This window comes from Telmatherina bonti, assembly GCF_933228915.1.
Source record: "Telmatherina bonti genome assembly, chromosome: 1".
NCBI lineage: Eukaryota > Metazoa > Chordata > Actinopteri > Atheriniformes > Telmatherinidae > Telmatherina > Telmatherina bonti.
In genome coordinates, this window is record NC_136619.1 from 27438319 (window position 1) to 27453411 (window position 15093).

General features: G+C 42.2%; 1 protein-coding gene across 1 annotated transcript in view; it reads left to right on the forward strand.

The window, feature by feature from the left end:
* Nucleotides 1-3234: 3234 nt before the first annotated feature.
* tjp1a (tight junction protein 1a) overlaps nt 3235-15093 on the forward strand; it is a gene marked incomplete at its 3' end in the record, with an annotated part of 50730 nt that continues 38871 nt past the window's right edge. The window contains exon 1 of the mRNA XM_079264289.1: nt 3235-3607. Coding sequence (XP_079120415.1) covers nt 3584-3607 — 24 coding nt within the window. The 5' untranslated portion in view covers nt 3235-3583. The remainder of the gene's footprint in view (nt 3608-15093) is intronic.

Here is a 15093-nt window from a genome sequence, read left to right on the forward strand (position 1 = left end):
TGATTGATGAGAAGAACTGCGTGACTGGAAACAGTTGACAGGTTTAGTGGGAGGGTTTTATATGCTTGTATGTGTGTACACTCAATGCTCTGTTGGTCATGTTTGCACCCACGCTGAAAGCATGAAGTCATGTTGATTTGAAAACAAAAACAGACAAAATTTTAATGAAATGCTTTCATTTTTTAAAGATAATGTTCTTGTTTGAATTACTCCTATAGCTTGGGTTTGAAACTGATTTTAATTTTGTGTCTTTTGTTGTTTCTTTTTTTAAGTCTTGTTATTACTGGTATTTGTTTGTTAAAACAGGGATTATTATAATTTGCAGAATTTCATGGATTACCGAACTTGATCTCAAAACCTTTACAGATTTTATTACACGTGGAAATCTTTATTTCTTGGATCACTGAAACCAGATATGTTGTTAGTATTTATGTTCTCTCTAAAGCAAGTACAATATTGACCCAGAAGGTCAGGGGTGCAGCTGCTAATCCTGTCACATGATACTAATCTGGTCACAAACAGTTGGTCTCTTAAACAGAGATGTGACATTTGTGTACTGATCCTTAATGATTTTAACCACAACCTTTCCTTTGCGACTTTTACCAGGTATATTAATATTCAGTGGATGAAATTAGTGTGAATCTTTCTTAAAGTAAAATATATACTGTGGACTATAATGGTGGAAAGTTATGAAGTTATTTTTCCAAACTCATCCAACAAAATTTACCATGCTCAGTGGTTTGCTTCTCCAAGAATTTACAAGTGGACTTGTTTGCCAAATTTGTAATAATCCAGAACTGATAAGGAATATTTATTACATTTAAATATCATGATGACTTCATTTAAACATCTTTTGAAAAATCACCACAATTATGTGAATAGTAATAACATTTCCCATCTTTTAATGGTTTTCAGCACCATGATATAGAGTTATAGAACTTGAGTTGGCCTTACAGCGCCAGAAGGTTTTAATTAGCACAAAGAAACAAAGGCGCTTTTAGATCTGCAGGTCGGACCCGAGTCAACAAGGCACAGGAGGGATCACCAACACCTAACTAGGGACAGATGAAAATCGTGTAACAGCATCTGCTTAGGAGCTTTCTCTGGTATGAATCAACTGCTTCACATCAAACCTCCCTTTCTTTTTAGTTGGCGTCATGTCTGTGTGTGTTTACTTATGTGAGCAGTTCTTTGTGCATCAACGATCAGCTTTACATTTTTTTAGGATGTGCACATTAGCTTGTTTTACTCTACATTAGCCTTTTTTCTGCAAGAGCGGCTGGGTTGAGTGAACCTTGTGATGTGTTCCAGCCAAATGTGGGCCTGCATGTTCGCTTTTGTTTTCCATCTGCCCGCTCTTCCATGAGCACACCTGAGCTTTGAAGCCGCCTCTTGTCCAGAAGGGCCGTATATCTCTGTGCTTGTGTTTGTGTGTGTGCTTGTGAAAGTGGAAAAAAGAGAGAGACGTGGGTGCAGGGAGATAAAAAAACAAGGGGACAAAATCGACTTTGATCACATTTGAGTGTCACTAATTTCTTGCTTCTCTCTGTATGAACATCTAAGGTAGCATCACAGGTGTGGATGAGACCAAGTGATGAGCAAAGGAAAGGCTTCGGTTCATTGTCTTTTTTAACAGTGGTCTAGTAATATTTCTTAATTTTGGCAGTTTTTATTTCAAGCTATTGTTAGCCAACATCTAAGTGTGAACCATGTTAAACATCCTACTTTCGGCACTGATTGATCCTGACAGACGTCTGAGGACCTTCAGAAGGAGTGAGCGACTTACATCTATTCTAGTATGTATTATTCTTCTGAATGGTATTTCAGCTTTATGTGTTTTGTGTGTGTTTTGCACATACATTTTGCCACGCATTTTGCATGAGAGTGTGGTGAACCCTTGTGGCAAAAAAAGTCAATGTTTTCCCCCTCAATATACTTCAGAATTCATTCTGATTTCCTGACTGAAATATGGCTGCTGGTTTTCGCAATCTGTTACCTTGATGCTCTTATTGGCTTGAACCAACCTTTGTTGAGGTCATCCTTTGTTTACCACCCTCAACACGTCTGCTGCTCCTAGCTTGCGGTATTTTTGCCTTGTTGGATTATGTCTGCTGGGAATTAACTCCTTAGACCACCAACACTGCCAGAAAACCCTTCTCCAAGGCTGAGGAGAAAAGACACAGAGGAAGTAATCATTAGGGGAGCTAGATCGGAGGAATGTGATTGCTCAGTTTGTTTGGAAAAGGCAGGGTGTATCTCGGTCTTCATGTGCTCCCAATTACATGTACTTATAACATTAGACTTAGAAAACTTTTATGTCACAAACACTGTTTCATCATTTTGTGTTTATCCTGTGGCCTACTATAATATTGCAGTGGCTATGTTGTTTCCTGGAGACAGAGGTAAACTGAAACAATACAAGCTGAGATTGTTGTATCCTGTGGGAGTGGTCTGGTTTGGGAAGTCATCAGAAGTTAACTGAATGGGTTTTGTGGTTTCCTGTGAGGTGACTTATCAACCACAAAAACCTGGCAGTATTTTTTTATGTCTTGAAAAATCTTTTAAAAATATAACTCTTCAGTTTATTGTAATGTCACAGATTATATAGGACAAAGGTAAAAGTGTCGATAATTTATTATGCGACTAACTTTTATTTATATGTTTTTCAATTACATTTTGCACACGTTGCTTTGTGCTAATCACAGGTTTCGAGAAACCATTTTAAGGTCGATTTCCAAGAGAAAATGTATTATCCTAAAACATAATAGGGGGTGCAATTTCATCCTTAAATGTGAGATTTTAAACGTCACCGTACTGCCACTTGAGTAATGTACGTTTCACCATCATCTCACAGGGAAAGTGAGCATTCAGCATCAACGGGGACGGCGGTGTCGCTTCTCCTTATTGTATCCCAGGCTGTTTATTTCTAAAGATGACGGGGGTTGACTACTGTATGTGGATAGACAAAAAGAGAAATGGAACATAGCTTAAGGAGCACAGTTAAAACTAAATACACAATAAGTAATGTTCTAACAAAAATACAGTTCTATATTGTAAAAATATGTGTAAATGATCGATGTCCCGGATATTTTTACAGTTGTGCTCCCCTACATTGGGGAATGGTCCGGTCCCAACATACACGACACGGCCGTTGCTCACAGAGCCGAGAGCAGGGAGAGGTTTACTCAGCCTGCCATAGCCATTGCAGCACACCGTCCCAGTGATGCCTACTCTCCCCAAGTTTTCATCCAGTGGTTAACGACAGAAAACAAAAGCAAGGCGGACTTATTCGATTGTTTTTTTTTTAAAGCTTGACTTTCTTCCATGACTCCATACCTGGCTGGACTATCGTTAGCGTTTCGGGCAGCGAAGATAAGATAATGAACTTTGGACTTTCCGCACGGCTTTTCGTGACATGTTTCCCGTCGTCCTGGATAAAATAAAATAACAACGTAGCCCGGCGTGGCGGCAGCTGGGCGAAAATTCAAGTGGACGGAAAATAGCGCACTCACTCAAGTGATTATCAAAACAAATACAGGACAACTTTAAACCTGCTACCATTGAAGCGGAATAGCAGTGTAAAATGTCCTCTAAAGCTTCCAATAAGGTGGGTATCTGGCCGGATAAAATTCAACACGGAACATTATGCTGCTGGCTTATGTAATGTAATGTAATGTGCGTGAAAGGCCTAACAATTGCTGCAGTGGAAAAAACAGTTAATTTTGATTGTAGCTTACCAGGATAACTTTAGAGACTGCTGGTAGTAGGACTGTAATATGCGCAATGGTGGTGCCTTTTATGCTTGTATGTGGCTTTGGGTTTATTTAGAAGTCAACACCTGCCTACACAGGTTACGACCAGCTGTACTGTTTTTGGGTTGCTGGGTTTAAATAGGCTGATTTATACTTTAGCTGTTGATGAGCTGTCAATCAGCTGTGCTCATAACAGGTCTCTGTTCACTACCTGTTGATACATTGGAGTCTTGGTTTTAATAAAGCAGAGGCAGGAAATCCTCATGGATATCAGAAGTAACTGAACCTCTGAGGAAGATATTTCTGAAATGTGATTATCTCTGTAAATCCCAGCATATAGAAGATTGCAAGCTACATAAAAGCATCTACCAAAGTGCAGCCCCCTTTGGGAGAATTGTGTTTCTTGTGTTGTAATAGGTATTGATAAAGTAGAGTAAACAACACTAAAGTATATACATGCTTTCCAGTGTGTGATCTATAAGCTTGCTGTGGCTGGAGATTGAATTAGATATATATGTATATGTGTGTGTGTGTGTGTGTATATATATATATATATATATATATATATATATATATATATATATATATATATATATATATATATATATGAACAATTTAGGTCAAATTTTTGGCCATCCCTCTACTCTTTTGTCCCAGATATCTGTTTTTGCTGTCTATTCATAATTGTAAAGAAATAGTAATTGAGAACATAGTAAGACACAAATACCAATTTTATGTCAAATGTAACAAGTGGATGGTAAAATGTTTTCAAAATTCTTCAAACAAGGTCAAGTGAAGTGCTTAAAGCAGGTTTATCAGTAGAAGACAATCTACGTTTCCACAGATAGACTGTGTTTGTCCAGTTTAAATTAGGAAGAAAAAAAAATAGTGTGGATACATTCCCAGCTTTTCTCAAGTTGTATTAAAAAAAAAAATATCAGTTTCTTTTACTTGGTTGGTTTTTTCTCACTTTGACAAGTAAGGTATGTGCTGTTTGTCCAACAGAGGTAGTGATATTCAGGTTTGGGCGGTTGTTCCTGTTAGCTGAAACCAGTTTCATCGTATCAACTGATGACGTTACGCTGTACAGTTTATGATGGCTGTGGTCACACCTTGGCATACGACTTACTATTACACCTGCAGTGTGAAAAAAAGTGTTAATGTGTTACAAATTGGAGATGTCATTTAAAAATTTGAATCTTATTTTGTATGTTATTAGTTTGTGTGATCTTGGAAAGCTGTACTTTTGACAATTGCCTTTTACCACAATCATTAGGCGTTTTACACAGTTTTTTTTTTTCTTTTGTTTTAAGTCATACAGTAAGAGCTGGATAACAAGTCTGTCTGCAGTTCTTGGGGAACGGTCAATTACAGGGCATGCTTGGCTGATCATATTCACAGCTTAATCTTATGTCATGAAAATATATTTAAAACTGAATTAAGAGCTACTTTTCCTGTATCTGTTTCTCAGTGAGGAGTTTTTTGCTCTATATGGGTAACTCTGATGGAGTGTTTATAGTAGATTAACAGTGGCTCTCATTTTACTCCAAACAAGAACGGATCAGGTTTCCTGATTGTTGATGGGCAGAAGTGGCAGCTGAGGCCAGTGGACAGCCTGTGTACTCCTTTGCACAATAAGGAAAACTGGGGTTGTCTTTTCTTCATGACAGCAGCCCCTCCATCTCCCGACTAGTCTCATGTTTTTTAAACTCCTTTTTTCAATTTGCATTTCTTTTCAAACAGGTTGAGTCATTGAATGAACTCACTAATAAATGTTGACATGAATAATAAAAAAAAAAAGATTGTTTGATTGTGACAATGCAAGGTTAAATCAGTTTGAGGCACAACTTGTCTTTTACAGTGTATCAGTCAGTATCCACATATGAAGACCAACCTGATGAGAAGTGATAAAATATCATGACACTGATATGAGTCACGTTTCAAGTAAATCTAGAGTTGATGATGAGCTGTTAAAGAATGTCACTGTGCAGTTTTACAGGAACAGCAGGGATATTTGTGAATGTGTTGGCTACTTGTTTCAGAGGTCAGATAAGGTCTTCAGATGTGAATCTTTATCACTTTCACAATTTGATAGATAAGTTTAGATCACTTTGGAACATTTGTGAGTGTGTTATCCTGTTGTCTCAGAGGTTTAGTCTAGAAATATTAAACTTAACCAAGCTCAGTATTTAAACACAGTTTACTTATTATTTTAGGCATCTCACTTAATTTTATCAAAAGTACTTTGACATTCAGCTAGTTTTTTTTCTGTTTAAGTACTTTAATATAAATGTAAATCAAGTTTTTACTAAATGCTTCATAAATTAAGTTGAGTGTCTTTGACATAAAAAAAATCTTTTCAGTATCAGTGTTTGAGCAACCCACTTGAGAACTTTGTACTTTGCATGATACATTCAAAACAGTTGCCTCAAAAATCCATAAATCACATGTAATTGCTCCTTTGCTAGATTTTCTCATCTTGTCTTTTCCCTTGGCTTTAGTTCGAACCTAGAAGGCAAATATAGTAAAGTTTGGATTTGGAGCAGATCATATCGCCACAAGATTCCCTGCAGCTAGCAGAACCTGGGAATGTTGACAAGTCTTGTTAATTTTTTTTGCTGATTATTCAATTGTTTTTATTGTTTTAGGTTGCAGATGTAAGTCAGGGTGAAAATTCCTAATACTGCATGGTTCTTCATATTAGTTGTAGTGCCAAAGTATTCATTTTGAGGAAGGCCGATTTAATACATTGCATGTTATATGTTGTTGTATGCATGCCAGCATGTGAAAACCAGTAATTGTATATTCAGATTTAGTTTGGCTACACAGTCTCAACTATGTTGTTTTATTGCACTGATGAAGACTTGCTAACTTCAGTACATTTGCTGTGACAAAATACAGCACACCAATAGTATGCCTAGGTCAGTTCCAATAAGTCAATTAATCGCATGATGAGAAAAAATGCGAGCAATAAGTTTGCCAGACGAAGTAATTTTCATGTCTTTCTTTTCTCTCTTGCTCACTCCGTGAGAGTGCCGCATTTGTTTTAAGACAATATTAACTAAACACGGCAATACTACAAGATACATTCAGCACTTAAAACCCAACCATCAACTGCAGTTTTCTCAGCTGGAAGAAAAAAAGACATTAACAATCTGCCTGGGTGAACATACACGTTACAAATGGCAAATCCACAACTTTACAATGACATGAAAAATTACATACTGAAGGTGATCAGACACTCAATCTTTCCATTACACCTCTGGTAAAGTCCAAACATGTCCCCCTATACAAGCCTGACCATAGACTATGTAACTGTGTTACATACTGTTTGGAGACCATATCTTCCAGATAACCACATTGCCAAAACCCCAGGAGAAATCCTGATCTGTTCTGGGGAATGGATGAGCATAAACTAGTTTGCACATCGAGCTAAATGTTCTTTAGAAATTAAAGTATATTCTTCAAAGGGTGTACTAGCCTTATTATGGCATTATTGTTATTCTATTCGAAAATGGTCTAAAAATGACAGCAATAATTGCTTAGCGCAATATTATCGTCTCTCGCAATCATTTCTGAGACAATTAATTGCTTGGCAAAATTTGTTACCGTGACAGGCCTAAGTATGTCAGTAGGTTAGTATAGTGTTTCTAAGAATAGGGTTTTGTATTGGTACAAATGGCAAAGGAAAGGTATCTTTACAGTGCCAAAGTTCCTCCTATGGAATTAGGAAAGAGAGAAAACCATCGCTTGCTAGCCTTTTGTTTTTTGCAAAATTGGTTTAGAATTAAGCTATATTGTAGACCTATGAATCACCATACACCTCTGAATTATTTAGAAGCCATTCACAAAACCTTTTGCCTTCATCTCATTGATTGTGTTTCCAGCGGATTAGATTCGGGGTGCCCAGGTCTGGTCCTTGAAAACTATTTTCCTGCAACTTTTAGATGCATCTGTTTGCCAACACATCTGAATCAAATGGACCTCTTGTTACCAGTCCTCTGCAGAGCTGAATGACATGCCAATGGGGCAATTCATCCTTTTGATTCAGTTGTGTTGGAGAAGGGATGCATCTAAAAGTTGCAAGATAGTACATCCCAAGAACAGACTTGGGCACCTCTGAACTGGACAGCCAACCAGGCCAGTCAAAGGACAGCTATTTAACAAAACTATACAAGACTCAAGGTGCTTTAGGAAAAGTGTCAACAAACAGTCAGCAGTTGTATAGATACAGAGGAGACCGGAAAACTGTGTTATATCATGTAATATAAATGTAGTCTACTTTGGGACACAAATCCATCCAAGTAGAATTTGACTCAATCAAAAGTAAATATTATTGTATGGCTTTTGTTTTACTTGAAATTAGATTAAGCTTCCATGACTGTAGGAATTTGATAACTTTAAATAGGAAATCAATCAATCATTAAATTCTACTAGACTTCTTGAAAAAGTCATAGAGTTGGCATCAGTTTTCATTTACTATAGTAAATGTTGGCTTTGTCCTGTTTTATTGGCCTTCAATCATTCCTGCCTGCTTTGGTGAATGTATACAAAAAAAAAAAAAGAATTTAGAAACTATGTGTTTCTCCAGCCTTTAGACTGGTGGGTTTCAGCTGAAATGAGCCCAAAATGCATTTGCATGGAGGAGGTTGTATTAATTAGTTGCACAGTGGGCCAAGAACAGCCTCTATTTTGCTTTGATGATTACACATCTCCATTTACATCACTGAAGGAGGGAAATGCAATTAGAGAACCAAGTGTTAGAGAGAGAATAAGAGGCCTGATGATGTTTTTGTTCTGTGTCCTATGGTCCCCATAGTAAGCTCCAAGTAATTAACATAGCAGGAAGCAGCTAATATCTGGTGTCTTTGACAGGAAGATAAGTTCCTTACATTTATAAATCATTTATCCAGTCTTTCATGAATACATATTTAAGAAGGCTTCTCTGGCACTTTCAGCTTTCAGTCCATTAGTGTGAGACTTCTGAACATGCAAAAAGAGTTGCTTACAGTTGAAAAGCTGCACTGTTTCACGTCTGATGTCAACGGCCGGTCGCGTCAAATGCTTTGTGGATGGTCATGCTTAGAGCTTGTCACAGGAAACACTCTTGGGCACAATCATGGTAGTATTGAAAACAACACATAGCAGATGTGCAGATTCTGCATTGACTGCTTGCTGCAGCTTGGAAGATTTTGTTTAAGACCATGTAAGACACTGTCAGCCCCAGAAAGAAGACAACATTCATAACACACCCACATAACACGCAAAGTGTCTCATACAGTCTTGGTCACACAAATAGACACATCTTTGATTATAGGTCCTTGATTCAAATCTGTTTAGCCCCCAAGGAGAGCAGGTGTGTGCTGTTTCTGTGTAGGTTGAGAGACAGGCCAGTTGCCCATGCTAAAGGCAGCAGCTGGGGAGCCTTTTGGCTCAGCTCAGCTTCAGTTTTTTGGCTAGCTTTCTGTGGCTCTTGCCTGTCTTATTAAGCATATGGGTAATTTATTTTGTAAAATGTATGTTTGGACAAAGGTGCCAAAGAGATGTAAACTCATCTGACACACAGAGAGAAGGGTAAAGCTAAGTGTGAGTGTGTAAGTGAAGCTATAATTATCAAAGTAGGGTCCTTGCTAAATATCATGTTCTGCCATAACAAAAAAAAAGTAAGTCCACACAGTTTTCTTTGGTTTTTCAATGCTAAAGGACTTGATAGTGTGACAGTTATCAAGGATATCTGACCTGCTTATTCTGTCAACTCTGAAGGGAAATCCAGGGCAGATACACACAGCTGGAGGCAGGTGGATAGCAGATAGTGTAGAACAAGGAAAACAGAAAATGCCTTCTGAGGGAGGAGGGGTTATTGCAGGGGTGAAATGGAGAAAGGAAGGAGTGGGAGGGAGAGATGCACTGACTATAATCTGAGTCACATGGCAGTTCTTAAAAAGACTGCAGCTTTCTTCTATAATCACAGAATTATAGCTTTCTGACTTGCACATTAATATCTATTTAAATTTAATACAAATGCAAAACTAAAATGAAGTGAATTAAATACGCATGACTTGTTTAGATTGAATACTTTTATGGAAGCTGTGACCTTGCAAAACAAACCACACATTTTATTTTGCATTTTACTTTAATTATTTTGAGTTTGAAGACATCAAAGTACTGTACAGTAGATAAATGCTATATTGAAGCATGAGCACAAACTTCTCCAATTCTCCTTTTGCAGAAAAGACACACAAAGTACTCTTTGTGGTGAAATAATTTTTTTGTAGTTTTTTTCTTTTTGTAATTGGTGTCTGGAAAATTAAAAAAAATTGACAAGACAGACTGTCAGATCTTATGGCTGGTTTTTTTTCTGCTTTTTAAGCCATGTGCAAGTTGTTCTAGGCATAACTCACAACCCCTCTTTCCATTGTTAGATGTTGACTATTATGGCATGGCTTTCCCTTGGAAACACCAGGCTGGAATTACTTGTTCATTTGATTTTTTTCCTACATTTTGGGCTTATGATAGAACAGCTTATAACATTGTGAACTCATCTGCTGTTACGCTTATTTGACATTAAAAGAAATATCTCTTTTGTTAACTCATATTAAGTCCTGTATTCCTTACCATATAGCAACCAAGAGACATTCTAAGCTAACGCTGCATCTTTTAAGGCTGAGCAATGCAGTATTGGTCTCTGCAAGATTTAAAATTCCAAAAACAGGAATAAGGGATTTGACACAGGGTGTTTTGTGTGTGTGAGACAGAGCGAGAGAAGTAGTGGGGAGATACAAGAGGGAGTGCATGTGGCAGCCGAGGCTCAGCTGGTTTGGGAAGCAAGAAAGAGACTGGAACAGATTCATCCCAAGGCTTGTTGCCCTACATGCCTTTACACACACTTTGTGTCTGCCATGTGTACATTTGCTTATCTTGTGCTCAGTAATGGAGACACCATCTTTTTTTTTTCCTTGTCTTTATTGGAGTCAAGAGAGTGTCTGCAAAACTTGAGATTTAACTGAAATAAGTAGCAAACAAAGAGTACAGGCATGTTAGTTTTGTACATTACACCTTTGCTTGATGATGATTGTTGTTTCTCTTTTGTGAAACGCACATTTACCAGTGTTAGGATGAATAAGGTCTTTCATTCTTGGATGAACGAGTTTATGAATTAGCAGTTTGCATTTATGTTCAGGCCAGCATAACTTTACAGTATCTACAAACAAAACCAAAAGAAATCAGTCCTCTATATTCACTAAATCACCTTCTGCTTTGTTGTTTCCTGGCATTCTGCTCTTTATTTGTCTCATGCTGTGACACTGCCTTCACAGTGCATTCTCAGAGTTTGGCAACTGTGTTCTTTTTATCACACACAGCATTGGATGTACTCAACTCTCAGTATGATGTATAGCCATCACACGTTAGACTACCACTTCAAAGAGTAGATTTGTATTCTGTCCATCCATCCATCCATCCATCCATCCATCTTCTGCCGCTTATCCGGGGTCGGGTCGCGGGGGCAGCAGCCTAAGCAGGAAAGCCCAGACTTCCCTCTCCCCAGCCACATTTGCCAACTCTGCGGGGGGGATCCCGAGGCGTTCCCAGGCCAGCCGAGAGATATAATCCCTCCAGTGTGTCCTGGGTCTTCCCCGGGGTCTCCTCCCAGAGGGACGTGCCTGGAACACCTCACCAGGGAAGCGTCCAGGAGGCATCCTGACCAGATGCCCGAGCCACCTCAACTGGTTCCTCTCGATGCGGAGGAGCAGCTGCTCTACTCTGAGCCCCTCCCGGATGACCGAGCTCCTCACCCTATCTCTAAGGGTGAGCCCGGCCACCCTGCGGAGGAAACCCATTTCAGCTGCCTGTATACGAGATCTCGTTCTTTCGGTCACGACCCACAGCTCATGACCATAGGTGAGGGTAGGAATGTAGATCGACTGGTAAATCGAGAGCTTCGATTTCTGGCTCAGCTCCTTCTTCACCACGACAGACCGGCGCAGAGCCCGCATTACTGCAGACGCCGCACCGATCCGTCTGTCGATCTCGTGCTCCATCCCTCCCCCACTCGTGAACAAGACCCCAAGATATTTAAACTCCTCCACTTGAGGCAGGACCTCACTCCCGACCCGGAGAGGGCAATCCACCCTATTCCGGCTGAGGACCATGGTCTCAGATTTAGAGGTGCTGATTCTCATCCCAGCCGCTTCACACTCAGCCGCGAATCGCTCAAGCGAGAGCTGGAGATCACGACCAGATGAAGCCAACAGGAGCACGTCATCCGCAAAAAGCAGGGACCCAATCCTGAGGCAACCAAGTTGGATCCCCTCAACACCTCGGCTGCGCCTAGAAATTCTGTCCATATAAGTTATGAACAGAATCGGTGATAAAGGGCAGCCTTGGTGGAGTCCAACCCTCACCGGAAACGAATCCGACTTACTACCGGCAATGCGAACCAAGCTCTGACACCTGTCGTACAGGGACCGGACAGCCCGTACAAGGGGGTCCGGTACCCCATACTCCCGGAGTACCCCCCACAGGAGCCCCCGGGGGACACGGTCGAATGCCTTCTCCAGGTCCACAAAACACATGTAGACTGGTTGGGCAAACTCCCATACCCCCTCCAGGACCCCAAAGAGGGTATAGAGCTGGTCCACTGTTCTGCGACCAGGACGAAAACCACACTGCTCCTCCTCAATCCGGGATTCGACTATCCGGCGGACCCTCCTCTCCAGGACCCCTGAATAGACCTTACCAGGGCGGCTGAGGAGTGTGATTCCCCTGTAATTGGAACACACCCTCCGGTCCCCCTTCTTAAAAAGGGGGACCACCACCCCAGTCTGCCAATCCAGCGGTACTGCCCCCGATGTCCACGCAATGCTGCAGAGGCGTGTCAGCCAGGACAGCCCCACAGCATCCAGATCCTTAAAGAACTCCGGGCGGATCTCATCCACCCCCGGGGCCTTGCCGCCAAGGAGCTTTTTGACCACCTCAGCGACTTCAGCCCCAGAGATAGGAGAGTCCACCCCTGAGTCCACCAGCTCTGCTTCCTCATCGGAAGACGTGTTGGTAGGATTGAGGAGGTCTTCGAAGTATTCCTTCCACCGACCCACTACGTCCCGAGTTGAGGTCAGCAGCTCCCCACCTCCACTGTACACAGTATTGATGGAGCACTGCTTCCCCCTCCTGAGCCGCCGGGTGGTGGACCAGAATCTCCTCGAAGCCGTCCGGAAGTCTTTCTCCATGGCCTCGCCGAACTCCTCCCATGCCAGAGTTTTTGCCTCGGCAACAGCCGAAGCCGCATGCCGCTTAGCCCGCCGGTACCCATCAGCTGCCTCCAGAGTCCCACAGGCCAAGAAGGCCCGATAGGACTCCTTCTTCAGCTTGACGGCATCCCTCACTGCTGGTGTCCACCAACGAGTCCTGGGATTACCGCCACGACAGGCACCAACGACCTTACAGCCACAGCTCCGGCCGGCCGCCTCAGCAATAGAGGCACAGAACACAGCCCATTCGGACTCAATGTCCCCCGCCTCACTCGGGACATATTCGAAGCTCTGCTGAAGGTGGGAGTTGAAGCTCGCTCTGACAGGGGACTCAGCCAGACGTTCCCAGCAGACCCTCACAACACGTTTGGGCCTGCCAGATCTGACCGGCTTCCTCCCCCACCATCTGAGCCAACTCACCACCAGGTGGTGATCAGTTGACAGCTCCTCCCCCCTCTTCACCCGAGTGTCCAAGGCATGTGGCCGCAGGTCCGACGATACGACTACAAAGTCGATCATTGAACTGCGGCCCAGGGAATCCTGATGCCAGGTGTACATATGGACACTCTTATGCTGGAACATGGTGTTCGTTATAGACAATCCATGACGAGCACAGAAGTCTAATAACAAAACACCATTTGGGTTCAGAGGGGGGGGACCATGCCTCCCAATCACTCCCCTCCAGGTCTCACTGTCATTGCCCACGTGAGCATTGAAGTCCCCCAGCAGAACAATGGAGTCCGCAGAAGGAGCACCCTCCAGCACTCCCTCCAAGGACCCCAGAAAGGGTGGGTACTCTGAACTGCTGTGCGGTGCATAAGCACAGACAACAGTCAGGACCCGTCCCCCCACCCGGAGGCGGAGGGAAACTACCCTTTCATCCACCAGGGTAAACCCCAATGTACAGGCACCAAGCTGGGGGCTGATGAGAATGCCCACACCTGCTCGGCGCCTCCCACCATGAGCAACTCCAGAGTGGAAGAAAGTCCAGCCCCTTTCGAGGGTACTGGTTCCAGAGCCCAAGCCATGCGTCGAGGTGAGTCCAACTATATTTACCCGGGACCGCTCAACCTCGCGCACAAGCTCAGGCTCCTTCCCCACCAGAGAGGTGACGTTCCACGTCCCTAGAGCCAGCTTCTGCAGCCGGGGATCGGACCGCCAGGGTCCCCGCCCCTTGCTGCCGCCCAGCTCACATTGCACCCGACCCCTACGGCTCCTCCCGCAGATGGTGAGCCCACGGGAGGTGGGGCCCATGTAACCCTTTAGGGCTGAGCCCGACCGAGCTCCATGGGCGAAGGCCCGGTCACCAGACGCTCGCTCTCGTATCCCACCTCCAGGCCTAGCTCCAGAGGGGGGTCCTGGTAACCCACGTCCGGGCAAGGGAACATTCATGCCCAGGTTGGTCGTCATCATGGAGGTCGATGAGCCGTGCTTGGTCCTCTCCCTGAGCCGTCAACTTATCGTGGTGGAGGGGTTTGTGCGTCCCGAAGATCCTAGCAGCTATGTTGTCGGGGGCTTTATGCCCCTGGTAGGGTCACCCATGGCAAACAGGTGTCTACGGGAGGGACCAGACCAAGCACGGATTTGTAATCTGATTTTCTCATATTTTAGGGTCGTAGAGTCATCCTGTAAAATGATTCAAAACACCTTTATTCCATATTATTGATGTTTTCCTACAGTTCTAAGACTTGTAGCTAGGAGACATGATGACATTTCCTCATACAAATACTTGCTTAAGTCTGACTTAATTGGGCAGTCTTGCTATAGAGTATCAGTGGGCACACTTTCTCATTAAGTTAAATGGGAAAAAGTTTACCTGCAGCCTTCAGACTCAAACGTTTAGACAGACTTTTAAGACCTGCCACTTCAAAATTTGGTTGATTTTAATTATCCTTAGTAAAAATAGAGCAGGCACAAATATTTTATAACTTTAAAAAAAAAAAAAAAGTAGAAAATAAGCTTTTTAGGAAATACTTTTAAAAAATCTATTGATGCATTGGAAAATGTTAATGGAGTCTTTATCTTTAGACACTTGATCATGTTTTTTTTCTTGTGTCTCATTTTACTGTGTATTTGGAGTTTATTTTTGGTCC